This window comes from Oncorhynchus clarkii, chromosome 30, assembly GCF_045791955.1.
Source record: "Oncorhynchus clarkii lewisi isolate Uvic-CL-2024 chromosome 30, UVic_Ocla_1.0, whole genome shotgun sequence".
NCBI lineage: Eukaryota > Metazoa > Chordata > Actinopteri > Salmoniformes > Salmonidae > Oncorhynchus > Oncorhynchus clarkii.
Window position 1 is genome coordinate 16,112,036 of NC_092176.1, and position 25,527 is coordinate 16,137,562.

The 25,527-nt window shown below is 40.2% G+C and overlaps 1 protein-coding gene across 7 annotated transcripts in view; it reads right to left on the reverse strand.

The window, feature by feature from the left end:
- Positions 1–21,242, reverse strand: part of LOC139389592 (pre-B-cell leukemia transcription factor 3) — a 77,048-nt gene extending 55,806 nt beyond the window's left edge. For 2 of the 7 annotated variants that reach the window (XM_071136432.1, XM_071136427.1), the window contains exons 1-2: positions 19,804–20,838; positions 18,979–19,052 (exon numbers count right to left, since the gene is read on the reverse strand). In XM_071136432.1, the coding sequence (XP_070992533.1) occupies positions 18,979–19,052; positions 19,804–19,997 (268 nt within the window). In that variant the 5' untranslated portion in view covers positions 19,998–20,838. Of the gene's footprint in view, positions 1–18,978; positions 19,053–19,803 lie in introns of all 7 variants that reach the window. The other 5 variants (XM_071136428.1, XM_071136431.1, XM_071136430.1 and 2 more) reach the window with 5 other exon arrangements.
- Positions 21,243–25,527: the final 4,285 nt, after the last annotated feature.

Sequence of the window (25,527 nt, forward strand, 5' to 3'; positions counted from 1 at the left end):
CAAATAGAAATGATAGTCCATCATTACTTTAAGGCATGAAGGTCAGTTAATCAGGAACATTTCTAGAATTTTGAAAGTTTCTTCAAGTGCAGTCGCAAAAACCATCAAGCGCTATGAAACTGGCTCTCATGAGGACCGTCACAGGAAAGGAACACCCAGTGTTACCTCTGCTGCAGAGGATAAGTTTATTAGAGTTACCAGCATCAGAAATTGCAGCCCAAATAAATGCTTCACAGGGTTCAAGTAACAGACACATCTCAACATAAACTGCTCAGAAGAACCATTACTAAAGAACACCAATAACAAGAAGAGACTTGCTTGGGACAAGAAACTTTTGACTGGTACTGTATTTCAAATGTCACATAACTTCAACAGAAAATCATGAAGTCTATACAGAAGAAATGAGTAAGACATGGATGTGGAATTCTGGTGTTCATGAGCATTGAGCAAGCCATGTGAAATAAATTTATTAGCATATAAAGTAAATAATTCTGTATTTGGAACGTTGGTAATGGGTTAAGACCTAATGGGAATCCTAGTAAAATAGCCTTCTGGGAGCCTGGGAAAATGTGCCTCAGTGAAGTGGCCGGCTCCTGGCCAAAACTATGTGTAGAGGGGAAGGGGAAGGGAGGGGAGGCGCTGACTTCACAGAGATGGCAGGACAGTGTGTGAGAGAGAAAGGGTGAACGGAGAGCGAGAGCAAGAGAGAATGGGGGATGCAGAGAGAGAGAGGGAGAGAGACTGCTCTAGGAATCTTCACCCATGGATGATGTTAAGTTCCAGTGTTGAGCATAATCGTGTAAAAACGCTGAAGACTTGAAATGGCTGATGATAATGCTATTGCTGGCCAGTGATCCAGCACGGTCCCAGGCAGCAGCAGCAAGGCACCCAGTGCTCTACAACCTCCTATACTGCAGTCCGCTTCAGCGCACACAGTGGCTCCAGGGGAATTCACATGGCTGACCTTAAGGAAGTTTGGCTTTGATCAAAGTTTAGCGTTAGCAGGATTGGTCTGCCTGCTGCAGATCAGGCTAGGGGATCAGGGGCTAAAGCCAGGGGCCCTGGCAAAGATCTGTTCCCAAAGCTCCAGTGCACCCTTCCAAACCAGGATTATGTTTGGCAATTAACGTAATGAACTGGACAACGTAAAAACGCATAATTACCTTCTTTATCCCCATCCATTGAGGTGCCTCTCCTACAATTTCTAACATGTTTACCACTCTATCATAACTGATAGGAGGGCTTGACCTGTCTCTAACTGAGGACCTCCCTATCCTACATCACCCAGAATTCATCAAACTGATATGTTATGATCATCCTAACTGTTATTATTCTCACTTATGTCTAGGGTTGCTAAGCTACCGGTAGTTTACCAAAGTTACCGGAATCTTCAGTAATTTTGGTAATTAACAGAAAATCTATGGTATCTATTGTAACTTGGGTAATTTATACTTGAATATAAATATTGGTCTCCATATTTTCCCTGAGTTTCTAGGGGAAATGATTAAAGAGAAAATAGCCTCATTAATGTAAAAAACAAAAAAATCTCATCAACAATGACAATATTTTCAATTAACTCTGCAACTCTTCTAACTGGCACCAGCTCACATTAAACACCAGTGCTATTCACTAGGTTGATTGTTTATATTTAGGATAATGTTTTACAGATTTTTCATTAAATGTTTTATTTTGAAAATCATCGTATTTAATTATTTCATATATTTTAACATGTGATAAAGACACATAGAGGGTCAGAGATTATTACAGACACCTGTGATAATCTGAAGTACCCAAAATGACCACTAGATGTCTTGTGATAGATTACATAAAATCCTTGAAAGATACCAAAATTATGGTAGATTACTGGTAAACCCTGCTTTATGACACAAGAAATAATATCACAAGTGCTGACACGTCTGTAAAATAACACTTTCTTGTAGACTTCCTTGTCATCAGCAGGGGTGAAACACTGCAGCCCTTGTTCAGAGAGCAGCCAACAAGGAGAGGCCATGGAAAGAACAGAGGGGCAGACAGAAGAGACAGAGAGGAGAAAGAGAAGAAGACCTCCAGTAGGGAGAGAGGTAGTGCTTCCAGGGCATATGGTGTGTGTGTGCATGAGTGTGAAAGATAGAGCCATGTGTCCATATGTGTTGCTGGGAGTGCCCGTGCTCTCGTTCCCCCATCCAACCTCCCAACTCGTCGATGCACAACATGTCTGCTCGCTCCCTTTTCATTTGAACACATTTACTAGCCCCAAATTTCACTTCAATCTCACCTCATCTCTCCATACTACATTAACCCCTGGCAATTGCCTTCCAAATGACCCCATTAAGCCGTAATTGCCTCAGCAGGCCCGCTCCCTCGCTTGTAATTCTGTGCTGCTCGCCCACCAGACGTTCCCCCGGCATTGTTTCATGTTCTGGCTCCCATCAGTGAGTTCAGATGCTGACCCCCCGCCATCGTGGCCGGAGCCACCGCTCCACTCACTGACCGCTAGCTAACAGTGGCACTGTCAGATGACTACTACCCCCCCCCCACGCCACAGTGAGCTCACACACACTGGAGGCACCATGCATTCACTTCCTCCTCAATGACCAGACACACAACCAATTTGATTGACAACCTTGCAGATGATACAGGAGCCATTCATTGACGATCAATGACTCTGAACTTCAACCTAGATTACCTCAGACTCAGACTATTTCAGTGTTATACTCCATTTATGATAACCGCTGTCGTGACGTTGTAATGGAAATATGCTATGGAAGTGTGATGTAATATATTTTTCTTAATGTGTGCTTATATCAGCTCTCAAGAACCAAAGCCAAGATTTTCATGTGATGTGTTCAATATTTAACTTAGGAAGTGATTGGTGTGATATCTGAGCATTTACAGCCAATGAGCTAACAATCCATTTTTGCCTTCAGTATTAATCAGGTTCGTGTTGGGAGAGAGTGCAGCCAGCAGTGACACCCGCCATGGCACCTCCCAACATTGCCTCACCTTCCGTGTTCCCACCAGGGAGCTTGTGTCAGGACTGCTCAACTTTTTTGATGAGGGCCTCCATGGGTAACTAACGTGCAAATGCAGATGGGTGGGGAAAGCAATCCTGACAGTGATGTATTGCAACTGGTTGCAGGTGTCAGAGAAGAGAGAGGCTTGGCCAGCCATTGGTGTGTGTGTGTGTGTTTGGGGGGGGGGGAGTAGGTCTGATACCCCATCTCCTCTCAGCCACCATGTCCACACTGCCTCCCACAACTGGTTCATTACCCCATCAAAGCCCTCATCTTCTCCTCTCACAAACCCCTCTCTCCTCTGCTCTCTCTCTCTGTCTCTCTGCTTCTTCACAGCACTACTCAGCTAACAGCCTGGTTCATCTCAACATCCATAATGTATGTGACCTTTGAATACAGTACTGTTGACATACGTTCAATAGAAAACTGATAATAACAAATCAATACTCTATACTAGACTATACACTATAAAATATAGTGGTACAGTTCTACATAAGTATTGTATATTTAACGAATCCACCCAATACACTACACAGGACACACATTCATACATTGTAAACACACACACATACGTGTCGTTTATAGCCATTTCATTGTTTATTTTTTCAGTTTTTAAATAGCTCATTCATTTAAATTCATAATTTTCCAAAGCAAAATGTTCCCTCGGAATATCAAGGTGTTTTTGTTGCAAAGCTCTAACTGATCCAGGGGGATTTGGTTCCAACAGCCTGTCTCTCCCTGGCCTTTCAACACAAAACTCTGTGCTCCAATCAAAATGAACCACCAGGGACCCCCCCCCCCCCACACACACACACACCCTCCCCTCCCCTCCCCCGAGCTATGCCTTCTCTGAGTGCTGTGATACCAGCATCTCTGCCATTGATCGCAGTTTTGCAAAGAGCACGCATGCTAGTATTAGCAGAGAACAAAGGCCTGTGCTGCCTTGATAAACTACTGCACACGATTAGTGCACCTAATGTCTCAAATAAAAATAAAAAAATTCTCCAAAGAATAGATCACTATTATACAGGTTAACTAGGGTCTCACACTAGTCACAACTAATCTTTTTGAGAAATTGTATGATACTTCAAAAAAATGTATTGATATCTTTGTGGTTTACAATTGACTTGTCATATATGATAAGTATATACATATACAGTATGTAATAAATATACAATGTTTTGTGTGATGCAGTTCTATGCACTTCAATTGCTTTCATTATGTCCAATCTAATTTCAGGCACTAAGTACATTCAATGAAATACAGCTTTATTGATCCATAAACTTCAGCTGACACAAATCAAGGAAATCTAATACATTATAATTGGGATAAATCACAATTAACCCACGGCAAACTCAGTTATTGGTCGACCACTGACATAGTGCTAATTATTTTTGGAAAACTGTGTAATTCTTCCTGGCAAAGTTTAAAAATAACTCTTCTATAAATACAGTATGTGCTCGTTTATTTAATCAAAGGCTAATTTACTTCTGACAGAGAGTAAATTCCACTATTTTCTGTGAGGCTCTATAAAATTGCCATCATTTTTAATTAATTCTTAATTAAAATATATTACACCACAGCTTCTACCCATCTCTCTTGATATTCTAACATAATCAATTCAGAACCATTTACATATCATTAATTAAAAGCTTTCCTCTCTCATCCTTAAACTCATAATGAGGGCCTATTCCTCATTAACAACCTATAAGGTAGAATATAACAATGCAGTGGAGAATGGATCGCAGATTTTACAATGTGTCCTCTGGTTTTCAGCAGAGCTTTTTCTCATTCTAAAGTTGACTAAAATGTTGCAGTGTAAATTTTAAAGCACTGGAGGCCTATGGGTGAAACATCATCATGTTTAGAAACCACAATCAGAATTGTGCAAAAAGTAAACCTATCGTTCCCAATTGTGCTATTCAAAGAACATACTCTTCTTTCAGAAAGGGGAGTTTAAATGTATTTATAATGCAAAAATAATTGACAGTTCAATATCAGCAGTCCTGCATTTTACTGTATAATGAATTGTGCAGTAAAATAAACAATAAAAAAGCAGGCGTGTATTCATTACCCAGGCTTTAAAAACGCCGCCACGTTTCAAATATCTCTCCATCTTGAGCTCTCTCTTAAGGAAGAGTAATAATATCAAGTAATGGTAGGTATTGTTATGCCGAGGATCAGGCATATCCTGATTTTTATCGTCAGTCTCTCACAGGTGCTCCAGCGTTACTTGTCACGACTGCATGTCTGGGTCTTCCACACGTCAGATGGAAATCTCTGCACTTGGTGTTTCAGCAGGGTGACAGCAATTTATTTGAATGTTTCGTCACAACGGTGGTGCATATTGTGTTGGCTGCCCGCACACCAGAATGGCAACAGCTCGTACCATTCTGACACACACATCGTGCTGTCACAAGTCCTGCCATATTAGCCAAATGGCCAGTGAGGGGGTGACACGTTTTTAATTCCTTATTCATGGATATGTCTTATATTCAACCATCGAAACCACCAAAATGACTGATTTGTGCAAAATGAACCGAGTCAAAGACACACTGACACATTCCACCAATGTAAGGCAATCAGACAATAATCAATAACAATGCTTGTGTGTTATAACCTCAGTCGCTGTTGAATAGTCAGTATTATTAAGGAGTTCTAGCAGGTGGAGATCAGCAGTCTCTCTGCACCTCCGGGTTGTACAAACAGCCTTTACCCTGATAAGTTTAGGCCTATGCCCAATTACACGCTTGCAAAGTCATGCCCAAGTAGAGAATTATGAACAGATCCTACCGCAGCCTCATCCGCAGCCTCATCCTCTCACACAGTGTTAATACCACCGGCCCAAAGCAAGCTAACAGGAACACACACGCACACTCACAGACATATACAGACAGCTAAAGCATTGCTGTACTTCAATCTGCAACCACAAACACTCATTTCTAAGAGCAATAAACAAGAGTGGGTTGACCATAATTGGCTGCATGGTGGATAACAAACATATTCATGAATGAAAGAAATACATCAAGTTGTTGTGGCCAGGAAATAACAAGAAAGAGAGCATGTCATAAAACTGTTATGTATTGGATTCACACCTATACTAAATATTAAACTTACATTACATTACAGTACAGTACGGAAACAACTTCAAAGCCAAAATAGTTTAACACCAAGCTGTCAGCAAATGTCAAGAATCTTATTGACTTGGGAACTGACATGAATATGTTGTCTCTATTTTAGAATAGGTGCTTATATTTCACTAGCCAGAATAGCCCAAGGCTGGCTGTGTCAGTACATACCTACTACATACCGACTACATAATGTAAATACAATTATTCTGGAAGAACAAATTTAGCACACACAGGATAATCAGTAAGTTAATGAAATCCTCTCAAAGATAGGAACTCTATTTTTACACTGTGATAATTAAAGTACTGCACAGTTATAATTTACAGCCCTCGCTTAATTGCATAGGAAAAGTAAAATGGGAAAGGTCTATGAGGAGATTAAAATGAGAGAGAGTGTGTGTGTGTGTGTGTGTGTGTGTGTGTGTGTGTGTGTGTGTGTGTGTGTGTGTGTGTGTGTGTGTGTGTGTGTGTGTGTGTGTGTGTGCGTGTGTGCGTGTGTTTGTGTTTCTGCTCTCGATGTTGGGTTGCAGCCTCAACAAGAGATTTCCATGCATCTAAACAAAAGCATTATATCTTTTAGCATCATGGAATCAATCAAGGATTAGGTAATGAAATATGTACTGTCCTATTTTCTTCTGCTACCAGGCCCTTTGACAAATCGAGCGCAATCCAAAATCTCCATAAATCACTATTAAAGAGAAGTATATCATCTCCAGCTCATATATCTTCCCCAGCCTGACCCGTAGACTAATGAGAAGAGGCCTAGACTATCTTGTCTGATTAATTAATTCAAAATGTCGCCTGTTATTCAAATGTGAGGCTGGTGTTATTTGAATAAGACTTGACAGAAATGCCTGAAGAAATCATTTCTGGTTTGTGAGGTTGCTGTTGCATTACTGATGATGGCTTATGGAAATGTTAGAAGCAGGGAGTATTTTCTCCCTCTGCGCCACTTCTCTCCCCCTCTCTCTCACCTCTCTCCCACTCTCTCTCACCTCTCTGGTCATGATAGCTCAGAGAAGTATGTCATTACTTCCACCCGTTCACAATTAGGTTTTTAGAACTTATTTCCACTGTCCTCTGTGTTTTTTGCATTCCGTCCCACAACTGGCCCAGATCTGCAGGGCAGTGCTTTGGCTTCACAAGAGGCATGCTGGCAGAGAGCGAGGTCATGGTTTTTACAACAGCAGCTCCCCACTGCTGACAGCCACTGCTGCCAAAGTGACACACACTGTTTGGCTTTCCCACGTTCATACAGCTAGCTCCACAGCCCTTCATCTGTATCACGCCCCATGCCACACACAACTAATCACAATTACAATGTAACGTTACTCCTCACTCGGATTTCCCAGGATCGCTCCCTTTAGCTCACCATGCTAAATCATATACAAGGTAGGCTACACAATTATCAAAGGTATTCAGATAATAATTGTAAAATATCTGACTCTATAGCATGATTTTTCCTTAACCCTAGTTTCTGATCTTTACTGGAGGAAGCGGAGGAGACGGATAGAGTGGAGGTGGGGAGGAGAAAGGATGGAGGAATCGGAGTCCGTGGGTCTAAGTGCGTGAGGCTGGTGCACACCACTCTATCCCTTCCCTCATCAAGCATGGATTCTAATCAGGGCTCGGGAGATAAAAGACACTCAGTCATTAAATAAATTAACTCTTCCACTCCATGCTCTCCATCAGCACCCGGGAGAGGCCAGGCCGTGCTCGGCATACTTACAGACGGAGGTTCCAGGCGCCCTCGCACCCAGCCTTCACTCCAGGACCTGACGGGTCGGCCGACCCACACAAAAACACACACACACACACTACGTTAGGGGATATTTTTCATTATTTAGAGAATGTGGGGAACCACGCCTTCTGTTCTAACCCAGCTATGTGCACATTTTCATGGGAAGCCTATCACTTTGCATAATTGTATTAAAAGACCGAAAGCAAATTGAGGGCATTACATATACAGTACAGACTGACACAACTTACTATACGTAGTAAAACTGTAGAGGTTTAAATAGTAAACAAACCCTTGTAACTATGCTGATTCAGTGACTTTGTGAGATTTTGTTGATGGGAGCTTTGAGCCTTCATACACAGGAAACAATTGAAATGACGAATGGTGAGATAGTAACTATTCAAATCACTGACAAGCCAAATCAAAGCTGACATTGTCTTCCTACGCACCCGTCTGAGAGCAGAGAGAGACCCTTATGAGGCTTACTGATTCACTGTTTAAAACTTTGACTTCTCTGCTGCTCGCATACACTCCTACCTTCCACAGTGCTACGAGAAAGAAAGTGCTACCTAAATATGTATCAATCATTCTGACAGAGCTAGTGCTTATTTGAGAAGCAGGAGTGAGGGAAATACACCGTGTCAGCAGAATGTCCATTGGCAAAACTTGCTTTTAGAATTTTCACTGCAATGTGCAGAGAGAAATGCCCTTAGAAATCCCTTACAAGGTGCCTGGTATCATCCTAATGCATGCTTTAATTCTCCATTACGTAGAAATGAAATACCTGGGAAGGTGGAAAAGACATTAGTGAAAGTAAGGCCTGAACAGAATGCTCTGGGGATGTCTGTGGCACACAGGATTAAATATTAATGTGTCTGCTGCTAGGACACAACAGACACTCATATCATGGCTACTGCACATCAGCTCAGTGTGTTCACACATGGGCTCCCGAATCTTTCACTTTCAGAAAATCCTCAATGTTTAAGATGTTCAATTAAACGACTGTTGTTAATATCCCAAAACACACTTACTATGAAAAAGCACATTGTCATCATCCTTTCTTTACAACATCGAATATACCTTATTTTTGTTTGCTGTCCTTTTCCAAGTGTGCAGACATGATCGATCATATTGATACATGGATCTAGGTTGCCAACATGCCATTAACTGTGTTGTAATATCTATAGACATGTAGTGAAGATATTAGGGACGGCTGTTAAACAAATCAAGCAAACATCAGTCAATACCTGTTATGTTGTAATATAAGTAATTCCATATATCAGTAGGTGCTTTTCCTTTCCCATGTACTTCCTAACAGCCATAACTCCAGGAAAGACTGAGTACTCCCAACAGCATGCTAGTGGACAGGATACCAGCTCACAAATCTGGGGAGCGGACCCATCCTAAATTCATTAGGAGGAACCATCCAATCTCCCACCGGAAAAAAAGGGAGAGAAAAATAGCAGTAATGTACTCTGGGTGACCTCCACTTTCTAAAGGGAAGAGAAGCCAGCCTTTTTCGCTTTTCAATGCCCGTCAATGTGGAGTAAAAGGAGGGACAGCGTTCCCCTGCTCGCCGTCATTAATCATGGCTTTCTGGGAGCAAGAGCGTATTAATTTCTGTCATCCCAAACATCATTGCGTATTGTTATGGCACGGCTCAGTCCTCATTCACCACCAGGCGTTACCCGCTCGTCCTGGCTGAGGGAATACAGGCCCGGTGTGGCTATGTTTCAGAGCAAGAGGCCTTTATCCCTGGGGCTCTGACACCAATTAAGCCATTTCACCAAGAGACGAAAACAGGACCCGCCGTTTCACTGTAACATGAGCCAGAACCTAGTCGTTGGCCACTTGCCATCTTTCCATTGCTTCAGCCCACAAAAATGAACTTCAAGGGCTTAGGTGAAGAAAAAGAAAGATACATTTAGAGTAGGCTTATACATTCACCAACCCTTGCTTGAGTTAATATGACGCGAGAAGAGGAAGGGGATTTCAGTCCCTTGTGTATTGTTCTAGGAGTAGAGATAGTAAATCTGGATCACTCAATAATAGAAGGTTTCTCTGTGTGTTCAACACCAGGAACCAATATCTTGCCTTTAAAACAAATACAGCCCCATCATGGAATTGTTTACATCTGACCTTCAATATATATTTTCACTTTTTCTATCATTATCTTAATGTTGAGTAAAAATAGACACTCTCTGCCCCATTTTAATAGTATAATGTTAAGGCAGTATAGTATTTATTGATGACTTCAAAGCTGCTCATCCAGTTGTCGTTAGACATTTACATCTGCTTTTACATTTTTATGGCTGCCTTTTGGCAGGCAGCAGAGTGGGGCTTGTTAGGGCAGCAGCAGAATAATGCAAGGTTTGTTATGAATTAAATATTAGAAATCTTAACACAGCAGCCATAAGAATTATTTGCCTTATTAAAGCAGCAGCAGAAGACGCTGATTAAATTTTCATTGCATTGCAGTCTTTTTCCCATTTCGGCCTTCAATATATCATTCTAATGTGTGAAACATGTGGAACAATGGCTTGTGGAACAATGGAAAAGAGTCTTCATTTCAGCTGAACAAATAAGGATAGAACTTTAGAAAACACCTTTTGGGAAGATACATATGGTACAGCAAGGGAGAAAACGGACTACAGTCACGCTTTGTTATTCGACATGGTAGAGCATGTGTCTGATAACACTGATAATGATTTGAACACGGTAGCAGCCTAGCAATGTTGTGCTGTTATAAATGCTCAAATAAAATCTGTAAACCTAATAGCCTACATCTGAAAATGCCAACACTTCTCTGAGAGAAAAACTGATCACCTGTAAGAGTTCCATTCCCTATACATGTTACTGTATTAGATGGATAATATTATATTCATCGTATAACGAAGAAAACAAACGGCCAATCATAAAATAGATAAACCCCAAAACAAATAGCATCATCAAAATATATTTCCTGTGAACAGCAGCGGTGCACCTCTGTACTAAAAACCATTATAGCATGTTGGTTGTCCACATGTAATGTGTATGGAGAGTAAATTAACATCAGGCATCTATTGCCCCATGAGAAAATCTCTTCCCTGAAACACTGGAGCTAATGAAATGGGGACCTATAAATAGCAGTATCATTACTGACAGCAGACCAGTCTCTCCATCTGACCCTCTTTACACTAATAACTGCTATATGGCAATATAGCTCCACCATCTAACGATGCTGCGTTAAAACATTAAGACCAAGATTGGGCTCAGATAAAGAAACTCTATAGGAAACATCCGGTAACCAAACCTTTAGTTGTATCATTGTTATAACTGTGTAACAGTCTTCCCCATGGTCCAGTGTCTCTGTTACCTGACCTGATCTGTGATCAGCTCTTACTGAATCAATATCACTTATCGCACCATAAGACACTTTCAGACTAGTCCCTTTTAAGCTTGAACTGAATATTACCGACACAAATCTAGCAATGTATAATTGAGAAAATGTCATTAAGTAAACATGAAACGAATTGATTTAACAGACATACTCGCTGTCAAATATATATCTGAAAGGAACCATCAAGTGAGGTCTGCATGGGTAAATGGTAATTTTACATTTTGCTGTAGACATAAACACCGTGGTGGGTGGATGGCTTTTTAAGCTTTTACGCCTGCTGACAAAATTATTGATGATAACACATCACAAATTGTACTTATTTCATATACACATGTCAGGGGAAAAGTATAAAATATTGAAAACAGCGTGGCTGGTGGAACATTCACTTTAAATGAAAATGTAATGTTTCAATACTGAGCACAATTTGGTTAACCTGCAAAGAATAGCTGCCGAGTCAAAGGTGATATCGAATTCATCAGCCGGCCTCTTTCTGGTCTGTAGAGCGCGCAGCCACGGCAATATATTAGAGGAGATGCCATGCTAACAGATGCCGGGGCCCTGATAGAGAACAAGCTACCTCCTCCATGTTGCTGTGCCCCTAAAACATCTACAACATTTCAGTTCCTCCATCAACATAAGGGCACCATGTAGCCCACAGGGGGAAACATTATGACCTCTGGCCCCTGGAGAGGAAGGCTTAGCTACGCAACGATCACAAGGGATATAGTGTAGAAAAATAAATGATATATTCTGCAGGGATTGAACATCTCGAGTAACTCACACGTAAAACAAACATATTCCCATTTATTTTTTTATTTTATTTTTTTAAGCCAACTGAATTGATCAACTCCAATGAAATTACAATACCCGAATTCTGGCTATGAGTTAATATTCTATTTGTTCATATTCACTGTGTTTTCTTGAATAACAAAGAATGGAGCAAATCGAGGGATCTGAGATAGAAGGTACTTAAATGAAACATGAGCTCATCTAAAGAGTTGGGGGTGGGGGTGCAGGGACCACATTTATTAAATGAGATTAGCAAATATAAGACAATGTCATTGATACCCAGACTGGGTCAATGTGGGAGGAGCCTTTCTGCCTGATGGAGGACGAACAATGCTGAGGAGGATCTGAGAGATTTATTCTAATTTTCTTTTCTATTATTCATCACGCTTCAGCAGCATGTTGGTTCAGGTGGGATACTCTGTTTGGTTAGCAGAGAGAGGCACCAGAACATTGAGGATAATGGCGAGTGCACAGAAAGCAAGCAAGGGCCATGATGCTCCAAGCTTTACCGATGTCAACCGTGTGAAATAAACGTGTGGCAGACACAAAGAAGTATTCCTTGACAGCCATACTCCTACAGCTGTAACCCCTCAATTTCAATCAATCCTTCCCTTTTGCATCCCAAGCAGCCTTTCCTGGCTGCCACCGCCTGAAGATAGCTATTTCACCACCTCTGTCATGCCTAATTAACAACGCAGATGTACAATTTCGAAATTTCGCAATTAACCTACTAAAATATTGTTGGAGGATGCTAATTCTTATGCCAGTTGCCATAAAGACTAATTTGCATAACGTATGTGGAAAAACAATTATCGGCTGTTGTTCACATAGGAGCCCACAGAAAACGCTTCCAGCTATAGAAATGGGAGCGAGAGAGGCAAGTGCAAGGTTCTGCGTTTGTACAGATGGAGGGACATCAGCACCAGCGGATTATCGTTCAAAAGCGCCTCGTTCAGATCAGAATCAGATTCCGGTGCTGCTATATACTGTAGGAGTCAGGATAACAAAATACAACAAATACTCAGAGCATGTGAAAGCATGAGATTACAGATTTTCCCTCCCTATAGATACTGATTAGCACCCTACTTTTTCTCCATTCTCTCTTTGTCATATGCTTGCTCTTTTTTCTCTGTTGTTAGGAGAAAGGAGGGAATTTGGGAGCTGCTTAGATAACAGCCCCATCTTCCCAATCCCCTGCCCGCTGCCCGATGCAGAGGAAGCACAAGTGGCCCTGCCATTGAGACGGCCAGGAACCCAGCTGTGAGAGAACCATTCTGCCGAGCGCTATCTAGTCACTGCAGCCACATCACTGAGGCACTCTCAAACAAAAAGCAGCCAAAGTCAATTGTCTGTCTGCTGAATAGCTTTCTGTTCCCCGGCATACATCGACTCTGGTATTGTGCGCAAATCAACACTATAAAAAAAACAAATGGTAAAGAACAAGGCAGTCTTGACAAATATTGACTTTTGATCTTGGGCCACGGGAAGGATACTGATATCATTAACTTAGATTGTTTTCTCAATGTAATAATAATACTAACACAAATACTAATAATACTAAGAAAAATACTACTACTACTAATACTAATAATAATAATAATAATAATGGGATGTAAAATTAACACCAAACTAGATTAAGGTGGCTCATTAACTCTGTCAGAGAGCCTTGAAATTAATGTTCCCTAAAGGTTTGAGAAATGCTTACCCCTAAAACCTAACAATATTTACGCAAGGTAATGCTTTTACTCAGCCTTGCATGTGGTTAATTACAACCTCACTCTGAAATTAATTCAGCCAGTCCAGTGTTCATAACCACAGCGTGCACATAGATGAACAGACACATTTTGTAGCATGTTCAGCAGTGTGTTCAGTAATGTGAGGAGGCTAACATAATGCTGTCCAGCACAATGCTGACATTCCCCTAGTCTGTAGCTAGTCTCTCTAATCCTCTGCTCTACACACTGGATCTGGGTATCTATCAGCCTGAGCCTCCTGCACTCTCTTACCTCTCCAGACCTCCCGTTTCTGAACTTGATGAGTCAAAGGTCAAGAAAACAACAGGTCAATAAGCAGCCAGGAGGAGTGCAGTGCAGCTGAGAGAGCTGTGAAGAGGACTAAGCCTCTCAGTGGCGCGCTGTGATTTAGATTGTAATAGTTTTCTGTAATCTCTTTCTATTGATTAAACCTCACATCAAAAGAGGAGTCCTGCTGCAGAACCTCTCCTTTCCTGGTCAGAAATACCATATGGAGGTAATCTTTCACTGTTGTTATTCTTGCTGCTCCCGCTGCTGCTGAAAGCCTCTCTTCCAGGGCGAGAGAGAGGGGAAAGGAGAGCAAGAGAAAACAAACCCAGCACATCTGATTAGCACTGAGATCTCCCTCCACAATGCACCGTAGTTCTTCCTCAAGCTATGGCAGAAAGAAATGACAGCATACTTATCTTTTTAGCGTTTACTTTTATTTTTCTGCCCCTGACATGCTGGGCACAATTCAGAAGAGGTGTGGAAAAAAGTAATGTCGAAGAACAAACCCGTGTGATCTTTTGCAGATTGCTAGTGTCAAACATGACGAGAGAGAAAAAACTAAATGGGCAAAAGGGCACAGAATTTTAGCAGTTTTAGCAATATCTCACATTCAGCTCATTGAAATGCAAAACCAAGAGAAAGTGAAAAAACAAACCCCTCCTGCTAAAAACACTCAATTTACTGACAAGTAAATGACTTCATGCTGCCACTTAATCTCATTTCTTCCATAATGCCCTCTAATTAGCATATCAAAGTGAATTAATACTTCTAGGGTCTTAGCAATGAGGAAATCTGCTCTAGGTCTACAATAAGAGTGCCAAAAATCCTCCGAACACTACAAACAGCCTTGCATTGCAAAACCCATCTGTCTGTTTACCAGTCAAGTGCATCCCTCTCTCTTTCCCAACCACACAACACGGGCTACTGACCCAAGCGGAAAAATAGATTTAACTTAACCCCCCGCCCTTGACGCCATGCACCGAGGTCCCTGGTGAGTTTCTGAGATTCTAAGTGGGAGGCATACATACATTAATTCTCCACACAGGTTGAAATGGCCGTCGTATTTCTAACATGGATATTAATGTAAAGATTCTAGATATATATAAGGTACTGTTTCACATTTTTCCACTGGAGCTGTTTAAGAGAGCCTTGATACAACTACTCTACTTTTCTCCCAAAAATACATTTTCTGCTCAGTTTTGAAGCACATATTTTAAACATAAAATAATTAAAGCCGTGTTTGTTTGTTGCACTGCTGTCAAATTCATGGTTGGAAATTATTTTCACCGGATGGGATCATTGCATGGTTAAATGACATTGGGATTGTGTGCCACTTGAACAGACATGAAAGGGGCAAAGATTCACAGGGGCATGTGAATGGCCCACAGTGGGAAAGGAAAACAACCCGGTCAAGAAGGCCACCAGACCAGCTGAGCTCTGTCAATGGCTAAGAGGGGGGAGGCTGTGACTCCAAACCACATGTTAACCACATGCACACTCACACAGATACACACTCACAGACACACACACACACACACACAGATACACACACACTCAAGACAGATACACACATCATCCATTCACTCTTTAAACAGATGTAAATACGTATGTTTGCTGTCATTGTTTACATGGCTACAATACAAACACTTCTGGTTTGATTTAGCCTGTTTTTATTTATGCTTGATACAGTGTGATCCAAGAATAATAATGAGCATTTTATATTTCCGAACATTGCTCTCTCCTTTGATTTACGACAAAATATCTTAGCAAACTAATTGCATTGAATTGCATTACGTATCTATTGATAAAGTATAATCAAATGAAGGCACTGGAGTATCTGGTTACAATGAGATCAATAATGTCCACCTGTCAAATGTTTTCATACATATAAGATGTAGACAAAACTGCAAAGCTAAACACACACACACACCTCTGCATTTTGAGGCACGTCTCAATTCAAAACAGAAAGTGGATTTAAATTCATAAAAGTAAAAACAATAACTTTACAGCTACTTCCAAATGCCAAACGGCACACAAAACACACACTGATCAGAGGGACTGGGATAGAGAAAATGTACAACCAGAAGAAGCATTATTACACAGCCATTTCTAAATTGAGTGCTCAAAAAATGTAGTACAGAAGAATATTGTTTAGTGGAAAAATACATTGAAACAAAGGCCATCAAAGGGATTAAAGAAGATTACAACAACTGAGCTGGTAAACAAGCTCATTTAAATAATTTGCATACTTGGAGACCCTATTCCTCATGCATATTTAATTAGATCTTTAATGTAATATGAAATATAAATATGTAAAAAGTAATCCAATATGTGCCCATGGAGATTTGAGTTCTACAGGTGGGGTTTAGATCTGAAAGCGTATAGGGAAACATACATATCGTGTGTGTGTTTATATTGATGCATGGATTCATCTATGATGCACACACAGAAGCATACACAATACTGTATGCACAGTCGCTCACACACTATTACATCGAGCTAAACCATCCAGTGATCACTTTGTCCCTTTTTCTTACACGATCGCTCGCTCGCTTTCCCTCTTCCTTTTCGACAGGCATAAAGAATGCCTCAAGTAGGCAAGGCAGCCAAGCGGGCCCTTCTCTTGCCCCTGTGGACACCTCCCGTGGCCAAGAAGTTCATTAAGTTTTATGGTCTTCCCCAAGTCACTTCTGCTTATTATTAGCCCCACAAAGGCCACAAATCTGGCAAGCCATCACTATTTTGAAGCAGTAGCAAGTGAATGTCATTTAAGTTTTTTTGTATGATAGGCCACTTTCCTATGTTTTAAAATGGGTTTAAGAGTTTACCGGTATTTGACAGCTGTCATCACTCTCTCTCTATCTCTACAGACACCAATATACAAAACTTAGAACTGACCGGCATGTAGGGGAAAATGCCAAATGCTTACATCACTCTTGTAATCTGATGTATTGTCTCTTGTAGTCATTAACTTTGCCATTGGTATCAAATATACCAAATATATCAAATATTCACTAGCAAGAGTAAGTATAATGCTCCTGGCAACAGATTGAAAAAAAACTTTCCACAACTTGAAATCTTTAAAATGAAAAGGACATTTTATATTAAATGTATTTAATAAAGTTCAATATTTTGGCCGATAATAAGAACCTCTGCCTATTAGACTGTATAGGGTATTGGCCCAAAAAAAACAAGCCACACACACTTTAACAATAATAATGAATTGCAATATTTTGTATATGTTTCATATACACCTACAATACTGAAAACTTGTATTTGTGTTTTACATTGCTGTGCAAACACATTTTTGTAATAGGTTTATATGTGAGAAGTTGACTAGCAGTAACCTCCTTTTGGCTCATAAAAATTGTGAGAGGAATCCTATCCATGAAAAAGACCTTCTCCAATAATGTGGGCATAAAATCCTTAGTATTTTTTTGTCATATCCAAATGTTATATTATTTGTATTAGGTCCATACGATATCCATCTGGCCTTGGAATGACTGGCAACCTGTCCTAACAAAAGCATCACATCATTGGCTGTGGTGTTTGTGGCTTCTTATGAGCATTCTCCTTTCACCAAAACCTACAGGCCCACTCGACCTTGGGTAAACAACAGAAATTAAAAGGCGCATTATGATAAAATACTGTGCTATCAGTGTATCATATTTGATTTGCTGTGACGTCAGGATTGCATGGCATCGCAACGCACAAGAAAGGTGCACAAGACAGGTTAACCCACTATTAGCAACCTATTCGTTTGTGCATTTATTATGGTTAGAGTTTGAAAAAGGTGATCCTAAAGTCGCATGGTGCCACAATTGTCACTCACTCGCTTGCACATGCACAAACTCACTCACACAGTGGACACACACCCAATGTTGTTGTTTGGGGGGCGCTTGTTTCCCCTTTCGTGTTTTACACATCATCTTACAGAAGGCTACTAAGATGACCAAACAAATGTAATATAAAAAAATATATACTTAAAATGAATTAAACATAATAATTAAAATCTTAAATCATGTCCTACTTTCTAACAATGTGTTAACCCTAATACAATTACTCATTTGTATGCTACCCATTTGTATTAGGAAAGTCAAATGATGTGCAGAGACGGGTTCTGAAGACTGTCCACGAATGCCTGGCAAATATTTGTATGTGTTGTTTTCTATTAGGCTACACAATGCTTTTATATATATATACTTTACACCGTTTCATTGCACTTAGCTTGTCACGTTAGAAACGTCTGACTTTATTGATCCAATGAATGCTGTATGTGCGTTACAGATGGCAACAACGGTTAGATAGACTGGCGCTAATAATGTCAATAGTGATCCTGTGGTCAGAAAACCTCATTATGCAGGAGATTACATTGTAACTGACACATTTTCGGATTAATTTAAATAGTGAAAACAGGGATAATCACTGTAGGCTATACTTTCAATGTTAATAAAACACAACGACGCATAGTTGAGATGCAGCTCACATAATGGGCGCTGTGTGGTGTAGCCTAAAAACACCAAAGCCGGTGAATGTCCTTTATTTGTGCGAAACGGGAGAATGTGACGCACAGCGTAAACATGTGCAGGATGCCAGCTCGTCCATGCCACGGTAATGGAAACACCGAATAACAACCCACTATCAATTTGTACGTGAGAGCACATAATACATTTTTTTTGTGGGGTATGGATGCTTCTCAACGGGTGAAACCATAGCCTACATTTTCCTGTTACAAATTTGCTCCGTTGCGGAGCTGATTCTGTCTCCCGCTTGATAACATCGGATAAGGCTGCCTAGAGGAAAATAAAGATGGCGGTGTGCAAATGCGTTGATGTTCCGCAATGTTTCCTATTATTACAGTCCTCGTGTTGTTTAATCCTACACTTTAATGCATGTGAAATCTTACCAGTTTTCTCTTTGATCTCGCAGAGGACGCTGAAGAGTGCAGGTTTCATTCTGTGGCAGTTCAGTCCATGTTTCCTGTTTCAGTTTGAGACAAGAACCAACATTGAAATATAGTCACTATAACACCACAGTTGTTAAAACTTTTAAGAAATTACTGAATAATGTCCTTGCTCTTTACAATAACTTCGAGGTCTTGCTCACTTTGCACATGGAGGATCTGTAGGTAATGTTGACATGCATCTCAAAGTTGTAACATAAAGAGTTATTTGTCAACTCGAATGACAATGGATGCATTGTTTGTTGAAATACTAACTATTCTGTATGACTTCAAAGTTAGTTTAAAAAAAGTTTATTTGTTGAAAATTCACAATTGAAACTACTCAAGAGTGTACATTCAAAATTGTTACTAATGGAAAATAACTTGCTATGGAATTAAATTAGGACATTACCCAACGTTATTTTAAAATATCATGAGTTACTGTGAAACATATTATTTTACAAATACGCATCAGTCAATGTTTACAGTAGCCCAGCCTACCAATACGCAACATTATATGTAAATGAAATATATAGCCTGCACTTTCCCCTAAAAGTTTATGTAGACTCCACACTAGGCAAAGATGCAAGTGTCAAAACTGTTAGAATTACTGGATGACAGGTGTTCACTTTTTAATATACATTGGTCCCTGCAACTAATTGTCCGTGAGTTTCAGGTATGGAGCAGCATTTTATAGCCTAGCTACCTGTTATTACATGGGCATTAATTAGCTATAGTGCGTAATGGTGCGTAAAGTGTTTTGTAGTGAAAACATATAAATGAACCAACTTTGCTTGCGCCTCGTCCAGACTTTGGTCAGTAATGGTCATTATTTGATGCAGAATGTCACCGATATCTTGTTTTCGCCCATCATCTGTCCCATCGTGTCCATGTGGAGGCTGCAGTCCCATGCCTCCTTGTACGGAGTGGCCAGCCAAGCTGACACCGCCGAGAGCCTGCATGATCCGGGCTTGTTCGTCCATAGTCAGCCGCAACAGAATCAATGCACTAAGCCACACAAACGGAAATTTAGCTTGAAAAACTCACATACAAAAACTACTAGTACATGTGTTGCGTTAAGGAGCTGAATATTGGTGATATTGCGCTTACGCGGATAAGAAAAAATAAATAGGTGAGTACCAGTGACGGTATCAATATCGCGTGTCCATGTAATCACTTTCTTATTATCTTGTTTATTTACGGTCCGAAGTGTGTGTAGTTATGAATGTTTGTGTCCGAAAATGCATACGCTATAATTCTTCAAAACTTCTTTGTCAAAATGACAGCCGCTGTCCCTCGTATCCTGCACGAGTCCTCTTGTCAATTCGTCTTTCTCTTTAGATTTGACGTGTTGGGTATTGCTGATCCTTGCTGATCTCTCATTTATTAGCGGTCTTCTTTTGATTATGTTTCCTCTTGCAATTCCTCTTGTAAATGTTCAAATCCACATTATTGTGAGCGCGAAAAATATCCAAAGTGAAATAAAGCAATGAGCAAGTGAATGAAAAAACAACAACAATTAAAAACAAAATACAACACTTAGGTAGTAAATGAGTACCTTCTACCTGTAAATGTATAGCAATTATTTCCAAGATAACTGCAAATTAAATAAATCATTAGCGGCATTGGTAGCCAAATGCAAAAATAAAAATATGAAATGTAGAAAAAGTTAATAGCGTTAGTGGAAAAATTATAGAAAAAATAACAGCGAGAAATTAATTAGGCTACACGCTTTAAAGCGATGCGCAAAAATATCTGCCTGCTGAAATTTATGAGCCCGAGCCTCTGCCTGTGTGCTTTATGTTGTTTGATGGCAGCGGTAGTGAGCGATTGACAGTGTGCCAATGCCACTCACTCAGTGCAGACGTGTCAGAGCAAAAAAATACTAAATCGGAATAAAAATGCACGCTCCGCCCTTCAGAGGAGGGGTCTATATTCTTGTCACTTCTCTCTGGAACCCCGAAAATAAAATGCTAGAGCAGTACTTGAGATTGTTATTATAATGATGAAATAACGGTGGAGTCCCACTTGTCGTATGCCTTACCCGTGCACGTGCACCAAAATGCCGTCATTCTCCACACATAATAAAAAATTGGAGTGTAACACACAAAATAAAAGGCTTAGCAGAGTTTTATATAGTTTGATACAGAACTGATAATGAATTGCACTGACTCTTCGCTTCTCAGGGCTATGCTATGTATGGTCGTCCCTACCAAGCCTTGCCTCATAGGGTAGGCAAGCAGTAGACATGTTTATAATATTGGAAGTAAACCTCATCGACCAATCAACGCTGTGTTTGAATGCGACTGACGACCAGGCTGACCTATTGCTGGCCGATGCATGGTCCTGAAAGCCCACCCACCACATCCCTTCATGTACTTCTACAAAGGACATAGAGGAAGAGGCGAAGCGAGAGGTTTCACTCTCCCTAAAATCTGTCCGAAATAATCCTTATGCGCTTCTATGGGTTTATTTTGGACCTAAGCTTGTCGCCTTTGGGACAATTACTCCAATTGTTAGGGCAGAGACATGAGCATCTCTTCATTATATACAGATCTCTGAAAGTATATAAACTTCTGATTGGTCGTTGCTACGGGTGACATCCATAGCACAAGCAGGCAGCACCGCTCAGCGCTCCCCTGCAGTTGCTATGGCAGCAGACAAGTTGTTGAGCTGGATGCAAGGCTGCAACCATAGAGATCCTATTAAATAGTATTCTAGTAGTCGAATTCCTAATTCTTGGGCAACAACATTTAATCATAATCTATATACCCACCATTCATATAAGACAGGTTTTAATTAAATGTCACCATCATGCAAGCACTCCAGAATAGCAAGTGTGGGAAGAGTATCTCTGTGCAAACTTGTCGGAGAGCTCCACATGTTGGTGAGGGTGTAGGTCACACAAACTGTGGTGGTGCAATATGAACCAAGACATAATAACTAAATGCTATCTTAATTCATTGTAAGTATAACATTGACAAAATTAAAAAGGCTATACAGAATCTTTGCCTCTAGGGGTGCTTTTGAGCCAAAGGGGGTCCCCTAAATGGACAGATATTCTCCAGAAATTAACTCAATAGACAAAAAGGGGCTCATCCATGCCCATGAGCAAAAGCCCTGTTAGCCTAAAAGAAAAGATTATGTGCTTTCATTAGTTACAAAATAAACTTAGGTACTGTACAGCCTCTAATGAAAACTGAAGGGAACCCCTTTTGGCTCAACAGCATTCCCAGAGCATGAAGTTCCATATAGCCTCTCAAAACTCTTGAGATAAATTGCAACACAAATTGAAAACTGTTATTGGATCATACAGTCATCATAAAATATAACAACAAAAGTGGTTTAGTGTTGTTTATCAGAAAGGAACACCAAGAGGTTTTGCGTCACAAATAATATCAAGATTACAATGTAGCCTTTGGGAAAAGTCATACCACGGAGTGAACTACACTATACTATACACTACCCTGTGTACTGTGTACTTTCACAAAATTAATGAAATAATTCCAAGAGAGATTTGGTTCTGGATTGAATCAAGAACCTCAAATGTCTGAGGGTTGAGATCACGGCAAACAGCTTCTAACAAGTGAACTGTGTGGTTCCGCTCCTTTCTTATTCACTTGACCTTGAAGTATCAGCTCAACACACTCTTGAGTTTAGTGAATGGGAGTCCCAGGACTACTGCATTTATCATTGAAATACCGGAGCTGTCAAGTCACACTGCATACCTGTCAAGGAGGGCTCAAAGGTACAGCTCGAGCTCCTCTCCTCTGTTGCAGTGCATGACTCTTCATTGCATTGCATACCATACCTTTTCACCATTGTTTTCAGTCATATGTCAGCATAATTCATTTCCGTCCTATGACAGCCCCCTGCAAAAAGACACAGTACCATTACAAATTCACCACCCTATGTTTACATAACCAATCGTGCACTATTGTCATAAAACAATGTTTTCAATTCTGAAACCATATTTTGAATCTAAAATATATTATTTATTCTACTTTTATTCATTTCCCTAATCATTTTCAGTAGAAAACCATTGCAAAAATAAGTACATAATAAAAGCCTCTTCTATTGCATTTATAATGCGACTGCAGTTGATCTAAAAAGGAGTAAGACATAACCGAAAGTCAATTTGACTGTATACCTGGTATTTATTTTTAGTTGATTTGTGTTAATTGAGACATCACCACTTCGATGAAGAAAAGTTGAACATTTGAAATTAATCATTGCTGTAATGGCAACACCACTTGAATCAAGGGGGGGGGGGGGGGGGGGGGGAACAAGCATCACATTACATTGCATATGAGATAATTTGATCATTTAGGATTTACCTTCTGTGGACTTTGTCAAGAATGGACATGATATTGGAGGAAAGGATGCGTGGCATAACATGATATGTTTAATGCATGAGGACTTATTACTGAGCCTCATCAACTCACCATTACTAATGAAATGAGGACTTTTAAAGCAGAGCATGCTCGTCTGTTTGAGCTACACATGAGTGTGCAGAGACAACACTTTGTCATCTGTTCAAATGTATATTATGCTTTTCAATGTGACATCTGAAAAGACCCACAGGTGCCATAGAAAGCAGTGACTGTGTTGTCATATTTCATTTAGGCATCCTTCTGCAAAGCTGTAATTGCCTAATTAGCTTGTTAATTAGGAGATTAGCATTTACTGATAGAGTGGCTTGCTCTGTTTTGATGGGAGGGATACAGTTTAAGTGAGGAAGTTATGGGTGCGTGATTTTAGAAGGCTGTTGTCTGCAAGGGGTTAACGGAATACTAAAGAGTATTAAAAAAAGAAACACGAAAATTCTGTAAACCACCCAGTGCTGTTGAACACAAAACAAATGAATCAACAACATTTCCAAATGAACTGAAAATCCAAATGTTTGCGCTTTAAAGCTGAGATCAGTGAAACAGCACCACTGGCCGACCCACCACCATTGTTATTGTTTTTGTTGCCGAGCTAAGGAGCATCTTCCAGCATGGAGGAAAAAAATTGCTCTTCTATCGCACGTGCAATGATGTCAGGGGGAAAAAAGCGGTGTTTGTTGTTTGCTGTAACTTCTTTGTTGTTGTAAAATCGCAAACGGACGTGGCTGTTTCACCATTAAGGATTGCAGCTTTAAGATATCAAAATGATATGAATTAACAATGTATATCTTATTGTTATGATTCATATTTTGTATGTTCAATAGAACTAGAGCTGCTGCTAATGGGTCTACCTCTGACCAATGGTACAAAGGAGCGGTGAGATGGATCCTGGTCTGAGTGTCGCCTCTGTGATCCCCTTGTTGAGGGAGATTCGAGGAAATGACCAAGCAGACGGTGCCAGAGACATTACTAACCAAATTATGAACAGTCTTTCATTTGGTTTGTGTACATTGTTTATTTATTTCCCGGCATTTGTTCCAGGCTTGCACTTTGTCTTCATTATTGCTGCACATGTGAAAGATGAGAGGTACTGTGACTGTTTGTTGCATCTGTTTATGGCTGTAGAGGGGTGAAGAAACATACATGCTGCCTGCTTTTGGCTTGACTTTTAGGATCTTTGCTCATGTTTGCGATAATTTTGCATGATACTGTTTCAGAAATATCAAGCTATGGACATTTATATTGACAATGTGAGGTAAATATATGATTTGCTTCAGGCTCTAAATCCATGCAAAATTTTTATGAAATACGACATGCAATAGATGTTTTGTGATTGTGTATTGCCTGCATCGACTGTTCCAAAATGAATCTATGAAATGGTCTTCTTCATGGAAAGGGATAACTGGTCCAAGAAAATCGTCAATGCTGCCTACTTTAAAGCTGGAATCTACATTAGGGGAAACAGCGCCACTGTTCGCCCCCAGCGTATTTGTTAATTTTGTTCTGTTTATTACATGGCGGAGAGGAGCATTGAGTATGGTGGTAAAAATGCAATACGTACTCTGTGGTTCTATTGTGCGTGCTATGATATGCAATGATGTGCTATGATGTGCTATGATGTGCAATGATGTGTATGATGTGCTATGATGTGCAATGATGTACTATGATGCGCTATGTGCAATGATGTGCAATGATGTGCTATGATGTGCTATGATGTAAAAGGATGTGCAATTATGTGCAATGATGTTCAATTATGTGCTATGATGTGCTATGTGCTTTGATGTGCAATGATGTGCTATGTGCTTTGATGTGCAATGATGTGCTACGATGTGCAATGATGTAAAATAATGTGCTATGATGTGCAGTGATGTGCTATGATGTGCAATGATGTAAAATGATGTGCTATGATGTAAAATTACATGCTATGATGTGCAATGGTGTAAAATGATGTGCTATGATGTGCCATGATGTGCTATGATGTGCTATGACGTAAAATGATGTGCAATGATTGAAAATTATGTGCAATGATGTGCTATGACGTAAAATGATGTGCTATGATGTAAAATTATGTGCTAAAATATGCTATGATGTGCAATGATGTGCTATGATGTGCAATGATGTGCTA